Source organism: Gobius niger, assembly GCF_951799975.1.
Source record: "Gobius niger genome assembly, chromosome: 1".
NCBI classification, from domain to species: Eukaryota; Metazoa; Chordata; class Actinopteri; order Gobiiformes; family Gobiidae; genus Gobius; species Gobius niger.
The window spans coordinates 69,542,305-69,566,283 of NC_136852.1; the positions used below are offsets into that span (position 1 = coordinate 69,542,305).

The window sequence follows — 23,979 nt, forward strand, 5'->3', positions numbered from 1 at the left end:
CTAAAATTCTCCCGAAGGCAACACATTTTACTGAAAAATATAGCTATTCCTCTAAAAATTATGTTACATTTTCCCCTTTTTTCAATCTGAAATAGTTCCAAGTACCCCCTGCTAGGTCCTCGAGTACCCCAAGGGTCCCCGTAACCCTGGTTGGGAAACACTGCTTTATATAACGTATTTTAAACACTTGACACACATCATAAAACAATGGAAGGATTAATAAACAGTCTCAACACATGATGCAAAAGTCCGGTAAATACATCAAACTACAACCAACAACAAAAGACAAATCCAGTAATGCAAACAACATACTGTAAGAAAACTGAAACGCATCTCACACAGTGATTGAAAGCCTGCAAGGCCGCGGGAACCCAGGATGCTAAGGGCGCTACAGCACCCACTGGTGGATAGTTTGCAAACTGTGGGCAATATTAATAAATAGGAAATATGCACAGAAAAAGCGTTTTTGGGGTAAAGAAAAAAAAAAGCCTGTGAGAAAAGGTGTGTTTTCACGAGGGATTTAAACACAGGCAGAGACTGAGCCTAAACTCTATTAGGTTCCACAGCAACACAAAAGCATGAAGCTTTGGGACCACAAGCTGCAGCTGATCTGCTGACCTGAGAGCACGAGACTGGGCATAGGGGCAGATCAGGTCAGAAAGGTAGGAGGAGGCCAATTCAAACATTTGAAATAAAATAAAATCATTTTAAAATCAACTCTAAAATGCACAGACAGCCAAAGAAGTGAGGTTAAAATCGATGATGTGCCGAGCTGAACACGCTGCAGTCGCGAAAATGCATTTTTACTGAAACCAACATAAAAGGCATTACAATAGTCGAGTCGAGTCATCACAAAGGCCTCGACAAGATAGATTTGACTCTTGCAAGTTTACTTAGGTGATAAAGACTAGACTTGACCACAACAGAAATATGTTCAAATGTAAGACCGGGCTCCATTTTAATACCCAAATTAGACATTATGACATAGCGTGTCATACACAATGGCACTGCTTTAAGACCGCGATCCTAGGGGTCGACATTGCCCGCCATTGCTGCTGTACCTCCATATAGGGTCGGCAAAACAAGCTAGTTTTCCATTAGATAGCATTGCCCTTACACACGTTTGAAGCAACTGGAAAGCCTGGTTTCTAATTTTTTTGAACTTTCTATAGCCAGATATTCGTCCTGTGATGACGCAATTAAAGAAACCAGGTACATTTAAGAAATCTCGTATACTAATGAGGGCCGGACTTTGATTGACAGGCCGTTAGCATTAGAGCTAATGGCGCACGGTTACGACCGAACTACACGCCCTGTTAGGGCCGACGCTACAGTGAAGATCCCGCCCTTATGGCCTTTTTAGGAACTTTCTCCGTCACAGTAGGGTCGGAGGGATCTGTAAATCCACCACAGCTTCCCTTTCGAACGTGGTTATTATGGCAAATGGGGAGGAGTGAGGAGAGTCTATTATTTATTATGTCTATGGTCATACACTTCCAAACTCGTAATCGTAAATGCAAATAGATAGTTGAAGATAGTTTAACCATCTCTGAGTTCCACTGTGTGTGCGCCTGTCTCCTCAGCCCGTGTGCGAGCATGCTGCCCACCCCGGTGGAGGACAGCCATGGGGGGGTGGATCTGCTGTTCTCGTCCCCAGTGCAGAGTCCAGCCCGGCTGCTGCGGGAGCTCCACGCCGACCCGGACATCCAGGCCCAGCTGGAGGCCGACCGAGAGAGGGACCGGGCCTACGAGCGCACACGACTCGCCGCCAGCAGGAGCGTGGGCGGAGTCCTCGCCCTGCTGTCGTCCAACGAGAGGGTGCGGTCGTGTGTGTGGAGCGTGGCGCGGCTGGTCGCCGTGGTGATGGGGGTGTTGCTGGTCGTCGTGCCCACCCTGCTGCTGCTGCTGGAGTCGGACATTGACGTGTCCTTCCTCCACGAGATCAGGCAGACCCCGGAGTTCGAGCAGTTCCACTACGAGTACTACTGTCCCCTGAGGCGTTGGCTGCTGTGTAAGGTCAGCACTGCCATGGACCACCTCTCGTCCGACTAGAGACGCACAAACTGCTGCAAAAACCACGCAGAGGCTGACTCAGCAGGTCCTTCAGCACCAGGGATAGTCTTAAACTAAGGAGCTCAGCATTAGTGTGGGATCTACCAACCTACCTATCAAATATTACGCTTGGACTGAACGACCTGCTGGGGCAGACTCCTCCGGGACTGAAACGACACTCAGACGCAGGTGTTTGGACTGACCTGAAGGACATAAAGCACGGACGGAGACGGCTCGCAGTCCTGTATTTTCCTGATCCTCACTCCTGACGCTGGCGATCCCAAATATCACTCAGCATTCTGATCGGGCAAAGAGTCTGTCAGTCATGACGGAGTGACGCCTGGCGGTCCCGCGACTGAAAAAAGGCTCAAACAAGGCGAATACTGCAAATTGATACAAATCTTCAAAGTTGTTTTTAACCTTTTGTACATTTTTACGTGATCTGATCTTTCAGGAATTTTTTCCAGTCGGAACCTTGAGCTTATTTTGAAATTTAAGAGTTTACAAAAAGACGTCAAAAAAAGTACATTTACTAAAACTTTCGCGGGGGTTGTTGTTGGGTGAAATTGAACTATTTTTCCGGGGCTACCGTTAGCATTAGCTGACCGGGTAGTGTTTTCCTACGACGCGTATAGCACAAAAGCCCTCTCCACTCACTCACACAGCAGATTACATGATGTCATTCTGAACACAGGAGCTGCCAGAGAACGTCTCGTCTGCGTGAACACAAGTGTCTCATTCAGCTACATGTCGTCTGGTCTGTGTCGAATCACGAGCATTCAGCCACATGTGTTTGCTCCCTACAGTATGTGCTCATAGGTGAGATAGTATAGGTGGTCCAGTGAAGTAAAGGTGGTCTGTGGGTATCGCGGAAGAACAGTATTAACAGAAGAATTGAAAAACTCGACTAGTGGGAGAAAAAGAGTGAAATAGGGCTGCACAAATACTCACTTTGAATCGCGATTACGACACAAAATGACCCATTGTCTTGCTTATAAAACTCGCTGACCCTGTAGTTTACCTCGACAAACATGATTTAAAAATAAGTGCATGTGATTCTTATATTAGTATGTCTTATATTTTCTTTGTGTATGAAACTTTTGGAAACTCCAGATCCATTAACGCGTCAGGATATTTTGGGCCAAATTTGCCAACCCTGTCAGAGCGTATGTGAAAAGATATTATGGGACCTGAGAACAAACAGGGTCACGTTCAAAAGTATTATGACCTTGTAAAGGACTGGTCTATTTAAAGCAGGGGTGCCCAAACTTTTTGTCTCCGAGGGCCAAAATTAGAAAGTGACGGCGATGTCAAGCGTGAAACACTTACAACATAATATAACATAACAAATAATAATAGTTAATTTATTTTATTTTTCTGTATATATTTGCATTTGATTCTATCGACATTAATACAAATGTTAACTATGGCAAAATCATAGTTTTAGTAGAACAAAATCAACAATTGTAGCAAAATGTACATTTTTAAATTTTACATTTGTTAACTCAAAGAAAATGCTATATTTGATCATTTTGAAAGAAAAAACTGTTGATGTCAACAACTTTTGCAATAAAAGTTGGAAAACTGAGAAAGTTGATGCTACAACGCTACAACAGTGTTTCCTTAAAGAGGGGGTATTATGCTTTTTTCAATCACATAGCACCAGTCTATAGCACACTACAATGATGACCAAACCTTCTGTTGGTCTGTAAATGCAGTAAATTAGAATAACTGCCTTGTATAAAATTGCTCTCTCAAAATGGCTGTAGCGAATGTCTTGAAATAGGCCTCTGTCTCTTTAAGAACCTCTGACCCTTTCCGACACGCCCCCTCCACACGCTGTCTGTGGCATCAGTGGGAGGGGGTTCTGCTGAGGAGCAGTGGTTGGTTACTCGGCTGGTGACGAAAGCTCGGAGGCGTCTCCAGGAGGTGGGGGCGTTCCTAGGAGGACTCAGGCAAACCTATCCCTAAAATGGCCGCCATCAGAGTTTTTACAGATTACTCAAAAATACGTGAATGTGCCAAGGCAACACTTCAGCCATGTTTTTAATGAGGGAATGACATAATGACATGATGGAAAGCTTGAAAAAGTCGATTTTGCATAATACCCCCCCTTTAACTTTGTGAAAGGAGTGAAACAGCGCCCCCAATTTGACGCTGGTGGCCAAAAAGTGTACTGCATCCAAATTTAACAATGCAAATGAATGGGAGAGAATTGGTATTAACCAGATGCTGCGCAAAAGTAGGTCACCCTCTGGGGGGGCCACACTTTGGGCACCCCTGATTTAGAGTGTAAAGATAATTGGAAGCCATGTTGGAAAATGGCGCCTTTATTGAATCTTATTGTAGGTTTATTCCACAAAACAAGGTCTTAGGAAACATCTATGCCACATTTTGAAACAAAGGTGCAGCCCTTGAAAGCAGTGGGTGAACAGAAAAAGAGAAAGTGCAATATGACGCCTCTTGTGAGAACAATAAGATAATATTGTTGCTCATGGAAAGGCTAGGCATGACTGAGGTAAACACTGGAGATTTAAGTGTATAGAACTTTAAGTGTATAAAGTGTAAAGATAAAAGTGCAGATATGTGGCGGTACGGACTGAATCCTCAGGAAAGACATAAGAACATAAGACGTTTCCGTGTTGTGTTAAAGGCATCACGTGCGTCATCCATGTGTAAAATGTCTTCTTGTACATGTTCCTGTATTCAGCCACTCGTTGGCCTCATACCATATCCATAGCATGTCGTGCGTTCTGTCCTGTGCTCCATGCAGTAGTGTTTCCTTCATACTCGAAAACGTTGAGCACATCAGGCCATCGTGAACAGTAGCATCTGGCCGGACTGCAGTGCTGTAGCCTGTTGTTCTTTCTGGAGTTTGAGTCAGCAGTAGCTCAGGAGCCGTCAGTAGGTATCCAGCCCTTTCCAAGTAGCTCCTCATACTCTGGACACACTTGGGCTGCAAGAACATCCTCGCCGAAACACCCAAACTGGAAAAAAGTCTGTCCACATGGAGATATTGTCTGATTCTGTCTTTGTCTTTAGCGTCCTCGTAGTCATACTCTGTAGAACTTTAGTTTAGATCTCGATTCCCGTCACAGCTCCATCTTGTGCATGCGTCATCTGTACAAAGCGCTCTTCAGATTTTATTGTGGCAATTGTTTTCAGCCCCCTCTGCCCCTCCCTTTGTTCGTCTCGGCTTGGCTGTCTTGATCTCTTAGCGAGAGTAAAAAAAGCATGTTCTATGTTTTTGCTAAACTTATTTAGAGCTTGAAAAAAATGAAGACCTCCACGCTGCTTCATGATGACCAGAGCTACATCCTCCATTTGTTTAGACTGTGCCGTACATGGACCACAGCTGCACAGAGATATCGTGTTCCCAATGGTCATAAACAGAATATTTTCCTGGATATTTACCGACTGGTCTCATCTCGTCCACCCGTAGCACAGGAGATTGTAGCTCGTGTCAGAATCTGTGTTATTAAGCAGCAATGAGCTCTTGTTTTGAGCTAGTCTTTTTCTTTGTGTTACTTTCTGTACTTAAACAAGACTGTGATTCTTTTTTTTTATGAGACACACCCAGAGTTGGGAAGTAACCTCTTTCAAACCAGTTTTTATTCAGAGTAGAGTGAAGTCGATTTGTCCTCCTTGTGGAAAAAAACAACCAGTGTGCAGCGTGTTGTGAAGTATTTTAGGAATCTTACAGTAAACACAATAAATAGCACACTACTCTTTCAAGAAATGACCTTTCGCGAAAACCCCGCCCCCAAACGGTCATTGTCCAAACATTCACCATAGAAAGTAATGGGGCGCTGTGTGTTTTCTCCCTTTTCACTGCTGGAGAAAAAAAGCATTAACAGCGCCTGCTATTTTTTAAGCCAAGGTCAGATTCGTTGACCAGCCGCGGGTGGTTTTGTTTACGTCACTGCACTGAGGGGACACAGGACATCAGCTTAAATATACATGCGTTGCCAATGACATCACGCACAGTTCCGGCGGCCATTTTGAATTCCGAAGTAGAATAATGCAGTACTACAACATATGACAATATCTCTACTCAGGAAAGACGACTGACTGACAGTGGCATTTTTGTGTCATTTTTACAGTTTGTCATGTCAGAGTCTCAGTCTGAGTCAGCGTTTGAGCTGCTCAAGACGTTAGCATGCTACTGTTTAGCAACTGTCAATGGCTTCAACATGATAAACTGCGGAAATACTACAGTAACAGCTCAGCTCTGACCGCTGTCACATGTTGAAACCAAGGTTTGGAGAGATCAGAGTGGAGCTGTTGAAGCTAAATGCTAACCAGTAGCATGCTAACGTTTTGAGTGGCTTAAACACGGACTCTCTTCACATAAATGTGCGTCGGGGGTCGTGTTTTTACTGTTTTCTTCTTGAGCAATGATTACGAGTAAATAAAAATGCCACTGTCAAAGTTGGCTTTCTTTTATATCCTGAGTTAAGATATTGTTACATGTTGTAGTACTGCATAATGCTACTTCGGTATTCAAAATGGCCACCATAACAATAAAGGTCACATGACTGAAAGGCATGTATACTGGGCCAGATCTTGTGCCTGGCGCAAGGAAAGTGCAAGCTCTAACTTGATGGTTATTTTCCGAGCGGCGCTGCTGTGTGCCTGCGCCACTTGCGAGAGGGCGTGGCTTGTAAAAGGCCGTGTTCTTCCTTAAGCATCACTCTCACAGGTCAAACTAAAAACCCCATTGTTTGTTTGTTTACTTTATTGTCCCCGTAGGGAAATTTGTCCTCTGCATTTAACCAATTCCTTTGATGCAACTGGGGCAACCCGTAAGGAGCAGTGGTCGAAGGCAGTGCCGCGCCCGGGGACCCAGCTCCATGATGTGGAGCCAGGCTGATGGTCAGAATCACCTGGTTGGAGGACTCACCTATTGCACATGTTTAGGGGAAACCGGTGTACCTGGAGGAAACCTATGCAGGCACGGGGAGAACATGCAAAATCCACACAGAAAGGCCCTGTCCTGGTGGGAATCGAACCCGAGATGTACCTACAGCCGGTCCCCGCTGTGGCGTGGGTCGGCACTCGCTCTGCCGTAATTGTGACCAAAACAAAAATAAATGTCCACCCCCACTCTCAATGACGTTAATGTTACCTCACGGAGACATAGCCACGCGGGGGAGATAAAGCCACTGCAGCCTGCCAATAGAACAAATAGAAATCCCACTGGAAACAAATTGTTCACTGTAAAAAAATAATTTATTTTTCACTTGAAATTATACAAAATAATCTGAATTAAGAAAAAACTTGCGCTTGTTGCATTGGCAAGAATAGGTTTTATCTGCTTTAAGGCCAGACCAAATCCACTCAATCTTTAGATTATATTTAAGTCATTTCTTAGTATTCTTAGAGTAGTTTTTTAGAATTATAGCCTAAAGGGTGCTCTGCTAAGACATATCAAGGAATTGACAGTATTTTAAACATTTCTAGAGTACTTTAACAGGCATTTGATCTCTGATTTGGGTCAAAATATTTCTCAAAATCATCTCTAGGGCCAGAGTTTGATGATGGAGGGCCGGTTTTGGCCCCTGGGCCTGACGTTGCCTACCCCTGTGGTAGTGCAAGAGCATGACGGGTCCACACGAGCGTGCCAGATGCATTTAAAGTACCTCCGATTTCGAGAGAATTTCGTGCACATCTCCCCATTATGATATGTGTCAAACTCCACTTCTAGCCGGACCTAGCTAACATTTGCTAGGGGGGCGGGGCTTTCGCGAAAGGTCAATTGGGATGTTTGGAAAATCAGGCCACAACTTCTACCTGCATTTCTTTCTTCCTTCTTTCGGCTACTCCACCCACCTCTGGACACATCGTAGTGCACACAGTGATGTCATATCTGAAGTTCTGGGCAGCAGACCCAGGGTCGTCCGGAAAAGCATGGGGGAAATGGTGTCTTCAGAGGGATTCCTTTCGCTGATCTCAGGTCTCTCTTATGCAAAGCGAATGGGCACACATTACGGTTCATTACGGCATGTTTAGTAGCAGACTCGATTGCACGGTCAATTTAGTTGTTTTGTTATTTATAGTTTTAGCTTTTGGATCGGGCTGACTCACTCTCATTCAGTCGGCTCTGGGAGATTTGAAAATAAAAGGGAAAAAAATAAAATAAAATGATGTTAGTGACCCCTCCCTCCTTTTGGGACAACCAAGCCTTATGAACTTTGTCAAGTGAACGTTTTGAATGTTTGTATGTTCTCTAAGGGAAAAAAACAACAAAGCAAAACATGGGTTGTTTTATATGATATGAATACTGCCACAATAAAGCTCCCAAATAAATATTTATCTTGAGATTCTGTGTACGTGTTCAATATTTGGGGAAGGTGTGGGTTTTTTTTTACATAATTTTTACATAATTTCTCATTTGGGTTAGAAAACAAAACATTCCTATTTTGTTAAGAACACTCAAGGTTACGAATGCTTCAGTTTGGATGATTATGAAGTTTAACCGAGAAGTTTAACCTCTTAACCAAGTATATTTGCTCCAGTTTAGCTTTACCCAAATCTAACAGCTTACAGCCTATAGGCCAGTGTAACGCCTCATTTGAAAGACTTACAAAACTCATTTAAACTCATCTTTTTTAAACTGAGTTTTTGTCACTTTGTTGCCACTTTTCTGTTACTCTTTTGTGACGGTTTTGTTGCTTCTTTGTCATTTGTTTGTCAAATTTTTGTGACAATATTTTTGTCGCTGTTTTGTCATATTTTTGTAATTTTTTGCCCAATTTTTATCCAATTTTTGTCACATTTTCATACATTTTTTATCACATTTTTGTCACATTTCTGTCCATTTTTTGTCACAATTTTGTAATTTTTTGTCATTTTTGTCACATTTTTCATCCCATTTTTTTCAAATTTTCGGCACTTTTTTGTCATACTTTAATCACATTTTCGTAACATTTTCTGTCATATTGTTTGGACATTTTTGTCAAATTTTTCATCAAATTTTCGTCCAAATTTGTTTCAGTTTTTTGTCATGTTTTGGTACATTTTTTGTCACTTTACTGTTGTTCTTTGGTTGCTTTTTTTGTCCCGTTTTTGTCCCTTTTTTTTTTGCTTCATTTTCATCCTCGTTTTCAGCCTTTAGATTTAGGTAAAGCCAAGCTGGAGAAAATGTGGTTCGGTTCAGGTGGGGGCTAAGAAGTTAATGACTCTTTGGTGGAAAACCGACTATGAAACAGAGGAAAAGGTGTAAATAAGTTGAAACCTATAATGCTCCAGGTGAAAATGACAATGAACTCACTCAGCAATCAGTGTGGAGTATGTCTCCCTCTTGTGGTGGGTCTGAGACACTGCTGCTTGTGGTGTTGTCTCTATGGTAATATGAACCAAACAGGATCAGTGCGCCCAAGTACTATAACATGGAGTCTATATTACTCCATCCAGGGAGTATAATGTTACTTCGATCAAATAAGTGGTCATTTTGAACGGAGTCTTTTATACGGTAAGCTTGTATTCACTTGTAATGATTTTTGTTAAAATTAGTAGAAGATTGTGGGATTGGAATTACAGTAGAAGTAGTATCAAGAGAAAAGCAATAGAATAAGAAAACCATAACTTTCAGGTTTGGTCCAGGTATGAGTCGTTTCCTATGGTGTTCGTCGCACTTTTTAAAGATTAACCTCTAACCCCCCGCCTGAACCGAGCGCCTTTTCTCCAGTTCAGCCATAGCCAAATCTAAAAGCTTCTGGACTGCCTTAGTGTATAACAGCAGGAGTCCTCAAACTGCGACCCACGGGCCAAATCCGGCCCACGAGATGATTTAACCCCGGCCCCTGACTTGTAGAGCACAAATCCCTGAGTATGTAAAAAAAAAAAGGAAGTCTCTTGCCTATTCCTGTGCGGAGATAGGATTTTTTAAAACTAAATAACCAGTTATATATGACGCCATATTTGAAAGCTAATCGACGACTGATCGTAACTTTTGTCGCCGCATGTTTGTCGCATATTTGAAGCGTTTTTGTCATGTTTTTGTCTCTTTTTGGTCGCTTTGGACAGATTTTTGTTTCTTTTTTTGGCACATTTTTGCATCACTTTTTTGTCCCTTTTGGTGGCTTTCTCGTAACTTTTTTCATTGCTTCTTTTGTCATGTTTTTGTCACCTTTGTTGCATATTTGTTGGTTTTCCGGCACGTTTTTTGTTTCATTTTTGTCACTTTTGTCTTTTTTTGGGCATGTTTTTGTCCTTTTTAGTTGCTTTTTTTTTTAAATCACTTTTTTGTCCATTTTTTGTTCATTTTTTGTCATGTTTTCAGATTTTTTTGGTCACTTTTTTGTCATATTTTTGTCATATTTTGTCACAATTTTGTCATATTTTTCTCACATTTTTTGTTGCTTTTTGTCATGTTTTTGTTCTGTTTTATTTTTTTTATTTTTATCTTTTTTTCAGATTTAGATTTGGGTAAAGCCAAACTGGAGAAAAAATGCTCAGTTCAGGTAAATTTTTCAACCTCTCTCATGTTGCAGGAAAGAATGTGCATGTTATACATTAATGCCAAAGACTAAAAAATGGAGCACAATGTGAATCAAGCTTTGGAGAGTTCACCTGAAGCCCCGCCTCAGCTGAGCACTCCCCAAGAGGATCCTGGGAAATGTAGTCACGAGCGGATGTTTGCCTGCCTCTACAACGAGCAGCAGAAACTTAGGCAAGTCCTACATTTGGCAAACGCTGTTCTTCACTCCCGGCGAGAAAACGAAGAGCCCCCATTCAGGTTTAGTTATGAAAACACAGCTTTGTCTCGTGACTCAGAAGTGTTGCTTAAAGATTCCGGATCCACAAAGGCTGTTTACGCAACGGACCGAGCCGGGGACGCGTCAGTTCACCTGCAAGAATCAGCCTTTTGTTCGGGCGACGTCAGATTTCACCTGCCGTGCGATCTCTCTGTCTATGAACAATACCAGCTTTGCACGGAACATTTGCGTCAACACAAAAAAGGACGTTACGCAGCAGAGCTGTCAGAGCTGGAGGGAAAAAGTCCAAAAAGTGTCGAAAAGGTGAAAAAAGTCTTTATAGATGAGCAGCAGGACAGGAAAACCAGCAATACTGTGCCTGATGGAAGTGAGGAGGGCGGGGCTTGTTGCTATGGAGATGTGTCTAAGGAGGAGAAACCGGGGGATGGCAAAGGTATAGTTGTGGAAAATGTGGTGTTCATAAAAGGAGATGTTTATTTGTGTGGTTGACCTTGTGTTGCAGAGGCATCATGGCAGAAAAGTGAGGAAGGATCTTCCAAAAGTCGAAATAAACCGACTTTTCTTCAAACAAATGGGGGACCACTGCAAAGGTGTCCAAAATATGACCCAGGGACTGTTTACGAAAGAACACGACTAAAAAAAGTGACAAAAAACTACGAAAACCAGACAAAAAAAGAGACGAAAACATGACAAAAATATGACTATCAGTTTTGTAGGTCTTAGTTTTCTAGTGAGGCGTTACACTGGCCTAGAGGTAAGAAACTTTTAGATTTGGATAAAGCTGAACTGGAGAAAATGCGTTCAGTTCAAGGCCGGAGGCAAGAAATAGAAAATTCAAAATGTCAAATTCTCAGTTCCATGCTCATATCAAAGTATTTATAAGAAAAAAATATATATTCTATTCTCCCAACTATAAATGATCCCCACTGTATTTTTGATTGTTTGACAAAAGAAAAACATGTTAAAATGAACCTGGATTGCCTTAAAGGGACTAAACGGAGTTTAAAAATGTTAAAACTAAGTATTTTCCTCCCCCTACATGTTCCAGCCATGTCCTAATGTGTAGAATGAGCCCAGACCTGTTCACCACAACTGCCTCTGAAATCCTGCACTGTCACTCAGAAAGCTGTTACTTCGGGTCCGAAGTGCCGAGCTTAATATAGAAGGTGCAGTTACATGTACGTCCTGAGGTGGCAGTAGTGAGTATAAAATGGCTAACTAATCTAGCCCCTTTAACCCGCATTAACCAAGTGCATTTTCTAAAAATCTAAAAGGTCACATCCGATAAGTTGATAAGTTTGAAAGCTAAGACCTACAAAACTCATCTTTTTCCTTTCGTTGTTGCCAAGTTTTTGTCACTTTTCATAATTTTTTTATCATCAGCTTTTTGTCGCCCTTTTGTTGCATTTTCATCCTCGTGGTAAGAGGTTAAAGGAGTACTAAGTAACGTGTTTACCTTAATAAATCCTTTCTGGCTAGCGTCACTTTAAACAGTATTTACAGCCAAGTTTGAGTGAAAAAAAAAAATTCCATTGTATAACTGGATGTACAATATCCCTCTCTCCCTTCGCCTTTCCTGTCAGCGTAGTATTTACTCTCCAAGACAATTAATAAGTTAAAAAATCGCAACTTGCTACTACACCTGCAGTTGCGCTTATGGCCTCTAGGGGCAAGAGTTACTTAGTGTGGAAAAACGGTGGCCTGTTCCTTTAAAGCAGTCCTGAGATATGTTCTTACCTGAGCTTAGACGAGTTGATGTGTACCTGTCTGGTCTTTGTGGGTTCCAACTTCACCCTGCTTGGAGCCATAGGAATACATTGGGAGAGGCCAAATGCTAACAACATCTTTGGTCTTTGTGAGTGACTGAGGGCATCAACTCGTCTAAGCTCAGGTAAGAACATATCTCAGTATGGAAAAACTGTGGCCTGTTCCTTTAACTACTGGGTCTGCACAAGCCTAAATAAGAACCTGACAGGGGCTGAGCAGCACCGCTACAAATCAAGTTTTGACAATGAAATCCACTCTATCTCAATAACTGACGGGGCGGTTAAAGGAATCGCTTTTCTGTCTTGTCCCTCTAAATTAAATGGTAACTAACTTCACATTTCCCTCTGCAGACCTCAATCATCTGAGCGTTTTGAAGACACAGCTTTTCTCCTTGACTTTAAAACAGTGAAGCAGGATCCTGTCACTCTGAAGCGCTCTGGGCAAACACTCTCAGGTATGTGTACTCTCAGTAAAGTCAGCACCGCGTCAGATGACTGGATTTATTTCACATCGAACACGGCACATTTCCCTGTGAAGAGGGAACGATTTCATGCTCCGTAATTGGAACCGAAGCCGCTGTGAAGGGAAAGAGGTCACGACGCCCCCACTTTACATTTGGCACCGGTGAGAAATGAGCTCCAAAAAATGGTGGGGGAAAAGTGGTTTACAATTTTTGTTGTCGAGCGTGGACTGGAGGAGGCTTCAAACTAGGGCAGCACTTTATATATACAGTGGGGCAAAAAAGTATTTAGTCAGCCACCAATTGTGCAAGTTCTCCCACTTAAAATAATGACAGAGGTCTGTAATTTTCATCATAGGTACACTTCAACTGTGAGAGACAGAATGTGAAAAAAAAATCCAGGAATTCACATTGTAGGATTTTTAAAGAATTTATTTGTAAATTATGGTGGAAAATAAGTATTTGGTCAATAACAAAAATTCAACTCAATACTTTGTAATATAACCTTTGTTGGCAATAACAGAGGTCAAACGATTACTATAGGTCTGTACCAGGTTTGCACACACAGTAGCCGGTATACTGGCCCATTTCTCCATGCAGATCTTTGAAAGTCCTGGAGTGGCCTAGCCAGTCTCCAGACCTCAACCCCATAGAAAATCTGTGGAGGGAGTTGAAAGTCCGTGTTGCTCGGCGACAGCCCCAAAACATCACTGCTCTCGAGAAGATCTGCATGGAGGAATGGGCCAAAATACCAGCTACTGTGTGTGCAAACCTGGTACAGACCTATAGTAATCGTTTGACCTCTGTTATTGCCAACAAAGCTTATATTACAAAGTATTGAGTTGAATTTTTGATATTGACCAAATACTTATTTTCCACCATAATTTACAAATAAATTCTTTAAAAATCCTACAATGTGAATTCCTGGATTTTTTTTTTTCACATTCTGTCTCTCACAGTTGAAGTGTACCTATGATGAAAATTACTTGCACAATTGGTGGCTGACTAAATGCCCCACTGTATATAGCAAAAAATATCTGGCCTCTCAGTTTTCTCCTTAACCTCTTACCCCCGCCTTAACGAGACTAGATGCAAGTTGGTCATTTTTATACTCACTACTGCCACCTCAGGTCTTACATGGAACTGCAGCCTCTATATTAAGCTCATGCATGACGGCACTTGGGACCTGAAGTAAAGGTTTTTGAGTGACTGGGCTCATTCAACACATTAGGACATTACTGGAACATATAGGGGGATGAAAATACTTACTTTTAACATTTTTACACTCCGTATAGTCCCTTTAACCAAGCCTTACCCAAATCTAAAAGCCATACTGCCTTTGCTATGCCCAATCCCGTCAGACCTTGGAAGCTAAGCAGGGAAGGGCCTGGTCGGTACTTGGATGGGAGACCGTTTGGGAACACCAGGAAGCCTAGCGAATGTAGTGAGTGAGTGAGTGGTTGGTGGTGGTCGTAGGGGCCGATGGCGCTTCCGTCAGTCTATCCCAGGGCAGCTGTGGCTACAATAGTAGCTTACCACCACAGAGTATGGAGTGAACGAATAGTGCAATGTAAAGCGTCTTTGAGTGTCCAGAAAAGCGCTATATAAAACCAATAAAACCACTGCATTTTTAAAAAAAAGAATCGAAAAAGCGAAAGCGAGGATGAAAACTGAACAAAAGCAACAATAACGCAACAAAAAAGTGACAAAAAAACGTGGCGAAAACATGATAAAAAGCAACGAAAAAGAGATGAAAACACAACAACAAAGCAATGAGGATAAAAGCAATGATAAAGTGACAAAAAAAATGAGGAAAAACACAACAACAAAGTGATGAAAAAGCAACAAAAAAGCCACAAAAACATGACAAAAATGCGGCGAGGTGTCCAAAAGTTACAATCACTTTTGCAGGTCTTAGCTTTCAAATGAGGCATTACACTGTTGTTCTATAGTACAAGAAGCTTTTAGATTTGGGTAAAGCCGAATTGTGCTTTGTCCTTGCGTTTTTGTGGCTCTTTTTTGCTTTTTCCATCACTTTTTAATCATGTTTTTGTCGCTTGTTTATTTTGTTTTTGTCACTTTTTTGTTGACGCTTTGTTCAAGAAGCTTTAAGATTTGGGTAAAGCCAAACTGGAGAAACCGTGCTCGGTTCAGGTGGGGGTTAAGAAGTTAACCTCTTAACTCCCACCTGAACGGATCCCATTTTCTCCAGTTTGGCTTTACCCAAATCTTAAAGCTTCTTGGGAAAAAAGCACCAAAACAGCCACAAAAAACATGAGAAGAAAACAAGGATGTAAATGCAACCAAAAAGTGACAAAAATTCAACAAAAAAGTGACAAAAATTCAACAAAAATGTGACAAAAACTCAACCAAAAATGTGACAAAAACTCAACCAAAATGTGACAAAAATTCGACAAAAATTTGACAAAAACTCAACCAAAATGTGACAAAAATTCAACAAAAATGTGACCAAAATTTAAAAAAAAAAAAAAAAACTGAAAAAAGGTGACACAACACAGCAACAACGCGATGAAAAAGACCAGTTTTGTGGGTCTTAGCTTTCAAATGAGGTGCTACACAGGCCTATATAATAGCCAAAGAGGGCAGAATGCATTTGGTTTAGGCGGGTGGTAAGAGGTTAAATAGAACGGAACATATCGTTGAAATGGTTTAGTGAAAAATCGCAGTAATATTGTTGAGATTGCACAGCCGTATCACATTTCACAAGTTACTTTAATATCGTCCAGCCCTACTTTAATACTATCGCAGTACTTGAGGAACCTTGTTTACTCTGGTAGTTTCTTCTTCTACAGCAAACATGCTTCAATCTGCATTCCCTGGATTCTGTTACATTATAGACCTTTTATAAACCCCATAATCCATCTCTAAAACTGGTCTGTGCAGTTTTGTCCTTTTTGTGTTGGCATGCCGTTAATCAATGAAAGCCTGCGTTTACTATTTTATCACATATTCACTCCATGGCCTGCAGGGGGTGCTCCATGCCAATTCTCACATTATTGTTGTCTTTCAGGCGATACAGAAAACTACAAAGGGAAGGAGCATCCATTTTACCATTGGCACCAGACAGAGGTGGGTATAAACAGCAGTTACAGTTAAAGTGCACATGGCAGGTTTTAATGCTGGACTTATTTATAGCTTCACTTCCTTATTGGACACTGACAGGAAGTGACATAGATAAAGGGAAAGTTCCAGAGCAGTTTGACTCATTTTCCCATTGACTTAACATGGTCGGCATGGCAACAGTTTAACATTTTTGCCTTCAGCTTCCTGACGGTGTCCAATAAGGAATTGAAACTATAAACATCAGAAAAATGGCCACACTAAAGAAAGCTGGGAACAGTCTTTAGCAAAATCTTAAATATAATCGTGTTAACCATGTTTCAGCAAAAAAATGTGTGAGTTCTGGTTCAAACTCATTCCTAACTTTCCAAACATGTCAAATACTCACAGGGATGAGTTTAGAACAGGGGTGGATCTAGAAAAAAAAAAACATTGGGTGGCAGCACATTTTACAATGTCAAATGTTTATCGCGGGCTTTGCTTGATCGCAAGTACATTTTTGAGCCCCCCCAAAATTATACAAATAGTAGCATTGTCCATAATATCAGTAGGGGGTTTCTAACTCAGGAAACATTTAAACTTTTGCAAACCAAAACAACAAAAAATCATCATCTTGTGAGCCACAGGAGTTGCACTTGGCTCTAAAGTTGTTATAATTGGGTTCTTGCAGAGTGAGCCTCTGTAAGGACCCAAGTAGCCTCTAGAGCAGATGTGAAACATCACAGGGGCGGATTAGAGTTGTGGCATGGGGTGGCAGCTTCCACCCCATGCCACAACTCTAATCCGCCCCTGGTTTAGAAGCACATTTCATAAGAGTAAAACAAGCTAGCTCTAAAAAATGTATAAAAATGCACAAATGCATCCATAAAACTGTCCTCCACATTTTTAAAGGCCATATATGTAAATGTACATTTTAACCTCTTAGCCAAGTGCATTTTCTCCCGTTCAACTTTACCCAAATCTATAAGCTTCTCGGCTAGAGTGTAAAGCCTTATTTGAAAGCTAAGACCAACAAAACTGATCTTAACAGATATTCTTCCTTGTGTTGTTGTGGTTATCATTTTACTGCTATTTGCCACTAGTATTTTTTGTCATTGCTTTTATGTTGCATTTTGGCACATTTTTGTCACTTTTTCATCACTTTTGTGTCACATGTTTTCGTCACATTTGCGTCTCGTTTTTGTCTCTTTATTTGTCACACTTTTTTTTAAGCTTTTAGATTTGGGTAAAGCTGGAGACAATACGCTTGGTTCAGGTGGGGGTTAAGAGGTTAACACATTATTCATACTCTCGCTGCAGTTTGTTTGGTCTTTCACTAAACCTGTGTCGTGTGTCCAGCCGCTGGACGTCCCGGTGAAAGCCTGGCTGTCTCTCCCCGACGAGCTGTGGTTGTCCATCCTGTCCCGGCTGCCGGTGCCAGACCTGCTCAGTGTCGCCCCCGTGTGTCGACGCCTGCACACGCTCTCCGCGGACCACTCCCTCTGTACGCCTCCCACTGTAAACACAGGGAAAACAGCCTGGTCATGGGGGCAGACCGGTGTTTATGAAGCCACATGGGTCGTTCTCATGACGTAACTGTGGACAGAGACAGATTAGCAGCGCTGTTCTAATAAGTCAGAACACATTAGGGTTCAAATAGCCAACAGATTGTCCTTAGTACAGGCATATGTAACATTCACCTGCTGATGTAAAAAGGCCTAACAATCACAACTCATACACCGCGTTTTCTAAAGATGCACAAAATTATTATGCAAATTTTATTTCAATTCAAGTTTTTCAATGAAACTCATGGATGGTGTTGTGTCTCAGGGCTTATTGAATCACTGACATCAATCTCAGACACCTGGGATGATGGAAGGACGTTCCACATTATCAAGCAAACCACCATTTTCAAGCAAAATAGGAAAGAAAAAGGATCTCTCTGCTGATGAAAAGCGAAAGATCAAGCATAATCATCGTACTGTTAAGAGATTTGTGGCCGATTCAGAGAACACACACTCAAACTATATCTAAACAAGCTCTTCCTCATTTGGAAGCTAAGACTCTTCAGAATCACTGACAATAACGACTGGAGGCCACATGGGCACCGATCATTTCTGGAGACAATCCCACAGCCCTCTACCTATAAGTACAAATACTAAATAGTGAGCTTGTTTTTTTTCCCAGGGAGAAGTGTGCATCTGGAGAAGTGCGCTCCGACAGACTGGGGGCTGCTGTGCCTGGGCAGACGCCGTCCTCTCGCCGTTTCCCTCCACACCTGTAGAGGGCAGTCCGTGTCCTCCTGGGGCCTGCGCTCCTTCTTCTACCTCTGCAGGCACTCGCTTCAGGCAAGGCTCTACATTGTTATCAGTTGTTATCTTTATCGTAGGAAATAATGTCTTAAGCCAACAGGAAGTCAAGGCGACGGGCTGCACAGGTGCTGGTCTCCGTGGCGACTTGATCCTGGCTCTGATTGGTCAGCTGTGCAGTCATGTGACCAGTGTGGACGTGAGCTGGAGTGGAGCCACAGACGCTGGGCTGAGAGCTCTCATCAACTGTGAAAGGTGGCACTAAAATGATCTTAAATACATTTTGAAAATCACACGTATTCCTTTTATCAGATTTTATTCTTTGGAAATATCAGAGAACATAAATTATCCTACAAAAATCCTCATAAGTACTTTCATATCCTTTTGAGGCTGAGGGAGGTGGTGCTGAGCGGCTGCCACGTGACCGGCCAGGCTCTGCTGGATCTGCTGCAGAGACAAACAGCCAGGTCAGAATCAGTGAGGAAACAGTAACACCGCAGTCAACTGTCTCTTCACTTATATGTATGATTAAAGCCCCGCGGGACATTACACCCAAATAATATGAATTAAAACTGCTACAACCACTTCTACACAACTACAAGGTTAACCTCTTTACCCCCACCTGAACCGAGCACATTGTCTCCAGTTTGGCTTCATCCAAAATCTAAAAGCTTCTCGACTGGAGAGGCTACAGCCTATAGACCGGAATACAGCCTGATTTGAAAGCTAAGACCTACAAAACTGATCAGAATTTTTTGTTGCGTTGTCGCGCGTTTATGTCACATTTTTTAAACGGTTTTGGCACGTTTTCGTCTCTTTATTGTTGTGTTTGTCACTTTTTTGCCATGTTTTTGTCACTTTTTTGGCTGTGTTTTTGTTACTTTTTTGTCACTTCTTTGTCACTTCTTTGTCGCTTTTTTGCCATGTTTTGTCACTTTTTTGGCTGTGTTTTTGTCACTTTTTTGCCATGTTTTGTCACTTTTTTGGCTGTGTTTTTGTCACTTTTTTGCCATGTTTTTGTTGCTTTTTTTGCCATGTTTTTGTCGCTTTTTTGGCTGTGCTTTTGTCACTTTTTTGCCATGTTTTTGTTGCTTTTTGTCATGTTTTTGACACTTTTTGTCAGTCTTTTTGTCAGTTTCCTGTCATGTTTTTGTCAGTTTTTTTGCCATGTTTTTTGTTGTATTTTTGTCAGTCTTTGTCACTTTTTTGTCTCCGTGTTTTTTTCGCTTTTTTGTCATGTTTTTGTCACTTTATTGTCACTTTTTTGTCATGTTTTTGTCACTTTATTGTCACTTTTCTGTCATGTTTTTGTTACTTTTTTATTGTATTTATTTACGGCACGTTTTTGTCAATGTGCTCGGCTCAGGTTGAGGTCATAAAGACATTTCAATGAAGCTGTAATTTCAAAACTCACTCCTTTTCTCATCTGAATGATTCCAACCTCTATAGATTTGTTTTTTCTTTGTGTCTCTCCAGCCTGTGTAAGCTGGAGGTCTTTGGTTGTCAGTTCATCTCCTCCTCCTGTTTGGAAACTATATGTGAGGTAACACCACTCTATGGACAACACCCTGTCATATCGTTCTGTTTATTGTGTGAAAATGTCCTGCTGAGTCACTTTTTTAATTTCCTAGATGTTTCCCAATCTGCAACACCTCAACATCGGACGAGTGCGGAGAGTCGACGCCCACAGCCTGACAGTGCTGGGCTCAAAGCTGAAAAATCTGAGGTCCCTGAACGTCACAGGACTACAGGCAGTGAGTGTCTGACCTACAATGACATACTTGTTCAGTATCTCAAGTTTTAGGTGATTTGGATCTTCGATTGTCAATCCAGTGTCTAAGGGGGTTTAGGCTACAGCGAAAAACAAGCCGGGCACTGTTCTGCAGCCTCAGTGTTACGACATGGGCCCCTTGTTGGCTCTTCATAGTCTAACTTTGAACAAATACATATAGATTTTCTTCTTTTTCTGCAGGTGAGTGATGTTGTGATGGAGGTGGTGCTACAGAAGTGCCCTCTGCTCCACAGTCTGACCCTCAGCCAGTGTCCAGGGGTAACAGACCGGACCCTGGATAGTATCAGCAAGTTCACTCCAGCCATCCGGTAAAATAATCTCATCACAAAGTACATCGTATACAGCTACTAGTATTCGAACAGTGATGTTACCTTTGGTCTTGGCGCAGGTCGGTGGATGTGAGTGGCTGTGCTGCAGTCACAGATGCCGGGGTCAGGTCTCTGGCTCGAGGCTGCACCAGGCTCCAACAGCTGGACCTCAGCTCCACAGCAGCTGGAGACACCGGGTAAACTGCAATGGAAGGATGGACAAGAAATTTGACAATCTGAAACAAAAAGTGACAAAAATGCGATGGAAAAGTGACAAAAATGCAGTGAAAAATTGAATAAATTAATGCAGTGAAAAATTCACAAAAATGCAATGAAAATTTGACAAAAATACAATAAAAGTTTTAAAATAATACAATGAAAAATTTACAAAAATGTGATAAAAAAAAGTGATGAAAATGCAATGGAAAAATTAACAAAAATGCGATAAAAAAGTTACCATAATGCAATGCAAAAGTGACAAAAATATGACAAAATGACAAAAATGCAGCAAAAAATTGACAGAAATGCAATGAAAATTTGACAAAAATACAATAAAAAGGTGAAAAAATTGACAAAAATGCAGCAAAAAATTGACAAAAATGCAAAGAATAATTGACAAAAATACGATGAAAAAGTGACACAAATATAATGAAAAATTTGACAAAAATGCAATGAAAAATTTACAAAAATACGATGAAAAATTTACAAAAACATGATGAAAAAATTAAGAAAAATGCAATAAAAAAGTGACAATAATGCAACGAAAAAGTGACAAAAATATAATGACAAAATGCAGTAAAAAATTGACAAAAATGCAATGAAAATTTGACAAAAAAGTGATGAAAAAGTGTCGTTAAGAGTCCTTAGATGAGGATCGTCATAGATCGGTGGGGGAAACTAGTGACCAGGCAAACTCATAGCAGTAGGCCTTCACATTGTCTGGGAAGCAAACCTAGGACCCTCAGCCAGGGCCCAGTGTGTGATAAAAGTGCTGTGTTTCAGGGTGGCTCTGCTGGCCCACCACTGCAGTGTCCATCTGCACACAGTGAAGCTGAGCTTCTGTAGGATCAGCTCACACAGCCTCCTCCAGCTCTGCCAGCGCTGCAGCAGGTGAGCTTCAAACATTCACGGCGGCTCATTTCACTTTCTGACGTCTGCTCATGTGGTTGTAGACTGGAGGTGCTGCATGTGTACGGCTGTGCCCAGGTGCCCACCGGCCCCCAGATCAGACGGGTTAACCCTGCAGTGGCCATCCACCCTGTGCACCCTGACCACCACCCAGACCTGTTCAAGCTGCTGGACACAAGGCACAGCCACAAGTGCCGTATAGCACTGTCACACGTATAATGAAGATGGTAAAGGAGCACAGATAAATACATTTTTATCTGTGCATAAGGTAAAGTTCCCAAAGGGTTAGTGTTATTTTACGGCAAGACACTGCAAGTGAATTTTCTTTTTTAAGATATCGATTTGAAAGTTTTGCTGTAGATTACAGACATAAAAATGAGAAAACATGTATTGCCAGTTTATGGTCATTTTATGTTTTTTAAATAAAAATAAAGTCCTGTTATACCTAAAAATGTCCAGAAAGCTGAATATGGATGGAAACTGGTTTAAATTCCTTGACTTTCCTTCGCAGGGTGGCTGGGCGCACCCTTCGAGATCGGGTGAGGAGCTCAGTTACCCGGGAGGAGCTCAGAGTAGAGTCGCTGCTCCTTCAGGTCGAAAGGAGCCAGCTGAGGTGGCTCGGGCATCTGTTTCAGATGCCTCTTGGTCGCCTCCCTCGGGAGGTATTCCAGGCATGTCCTATTGGGAGGAGGCCTCGTGGAAGACCCAGGACACCCTGGTGGGACTATGTCCCCGAGCTGGCCTAGTGTCGCCTCGGGGTCCCCCCAGAACAGCTGGAGGAGGTGAGGAGGCTCCTGCATCTGCGACCCGGCCCCGGATAAAGCGGAAGAAAATGGATGGATGAAAGGTTTAAATTTATGGGTTTATTTTGTTGACATTTTTGTTACAAAGTCTTTTTCAGAAGGGATTTTTTGTTTGTTTTTTGTGGGCCTTGTTTTCTGAAATCCAAAAAACTCAATTAATCAGGGTAGGAAAACTTCAAAAATATTGTTAAGTCCAAGACTAGAATGAAGTCTGTAGGAGAGCCACCCACACCTGCAGCACAGTGGAGGCGTCATAGGAAGAGCTACAGGAAAGAAAAAAGGACAAAGGAGGAGGTATCCAGGCAAGACTCACAGCTGAGACACACATGCCTTCTATTGTTCTGGCTAATGGATGTTTACTGGAGAATCAAACAAACTAACTGCTAAGCTTTTCCCGGAATATGGTGAAAGACTGTTGTGGGGCGGAGGGAGCTGCGCAGGAGGAAGAGGAAGGAGGAGGTGGAGCTAATCAGTGCAGGACACCACGCTCTGAAACAGGGACTATACCAGGGGGCGGTGCACCGTTTCAGAGGATCGGAGGATCAGAGGAGACTGAAGGCACAAGGTTTTCTCAACAAAAAACATGCTGAACACAATTTCTTACTTACTTTCTTAGAAAAAGTTTTGGTGGTTTTATCATAATGTAGTGATTCGTTTTTGGGAGATGCAAAAACCTCATGTCTTAAGGTTTCTCTGCGGTGTGGAAGTTTATCTGGAGCCTGTGGGGCGCTTTCACTTTTCAAGCCAGTCATGAGTTTAACAGAATTTGTAACAGCAGTTTTGGACGAGACCTTTTTTTTTTCAGTGCACTGTAAAACACAAACACCTACAGGAGCGGCTTCAGTTCATAATGCTAACATGTAACAGGACAGTTTATGTGATTTATTTTGCAGAAGAAAACATGTGTAGATAGTGTCAAACATTTGAAAATAAATAATCACTTCAGCATTACACACACATAATCCCATCCCCATGTGGTGTTGCAGGATAAGAACAGAGAAAGGTAATCGAATTGCAAAAATATCCTTTTGTTTTACTCGTACCCCCGCCTTAAAGGGATATTTCAGGATTTTTGACATAGAGCCTCATTTCCTAGTTATCCAGAGTGTTGTTGATTTCTGGAGATATTTTTTTTCATCATTTATGCAGTTCTTATATTTGAAGAGTTTCGTGGCGCTAGGCTAGTGCATCTCTATGGTATCAGCTAGCCTGCATTAAAAACAGTCTGACCCGCTCCACAGAGCACCTGAGGCAAATCACTTATAACACCAGACTAACCATATAAATGTCTGTGTCGATAGAATATTTTTTGGAATATGACTGACCTTGCATCACATGAATGATCGCATTTTGAGGGACTATTTTCTAGCAGATCACTCCGCCGCCGCGTAGCTTATACAACCATGAAGCTGATGCTGCTCAAATATAAGTTAATGTAAATGCAAAATGGTTAAAATTACTCTATCGACACAGACATTTATATGGTTAGTCTGGTGTTATAAGTGATTTGCCTCAGGTGCTCTGTGGAGCGGGTCAGACTGTTTTTAATGCAGGCTAGCAGATACCATAGAAATGCACTA

At 41.8% G+C, this 23,979-nt stretch overlaps 2 protein-coding genes across 3 annotated transcripts in view; both read left to right on the top strand.

Annotated features, from left to right (window-relative positions):
- Nucleotides 1–2,141, top strand: part of frmd3 (FERM domain containing 3) — a 105,776-nt gene extending 103,635 nt beyond the window's left edge. For both annotated transcript variants that reach the window (XM_079552340.1, XM_079552341.1), the window contains one exon: nucleotides 1,584–2,141. In XM_079552340.1, the coding sequence (XP_079408466.1) occupies nucleotides 1,584–2,052 (469 nt within the window). In that variant the 3' untranslated portion in view covers nucleotides 2,053–2,141. The remainder of the gene's footprint in view (nucleotides 1–1,583) is intronic.
- Nucleotides 2,142–11,196: 9,055 nt separating this feature from the next.
- On the top strand, nucleotides 11,197–21,815 carry LOC306977413 (uncharacterized protein; the record flags this gene model as incomplete). The annotated part of the gene is made up of 10 exons (XM_079575714.1): nucleotides 11,197–11,205; nucleotides 17,441–17,563; nucleotides 18,247–18,623; nucleotides 18,758–18,835; nucleotides 19,845–19,911; nucleotides 20,000–20,122; nucleotides 20,341–20,468; nucleotides 20,549–20,665; nucleotides 21,471–21,578; nucleotides 21,641–21,815. 10 exons carry the CDS (start codon nucleotides 11,197–11,199, stop codon nucleotides 21,813–21,815), a joined length of 1,305 nt encoding a protein of 434 aa, XP_079431840.1.
- Nucleotides 21,816–23,979: the final 2,164 nt, after the last annotated feature.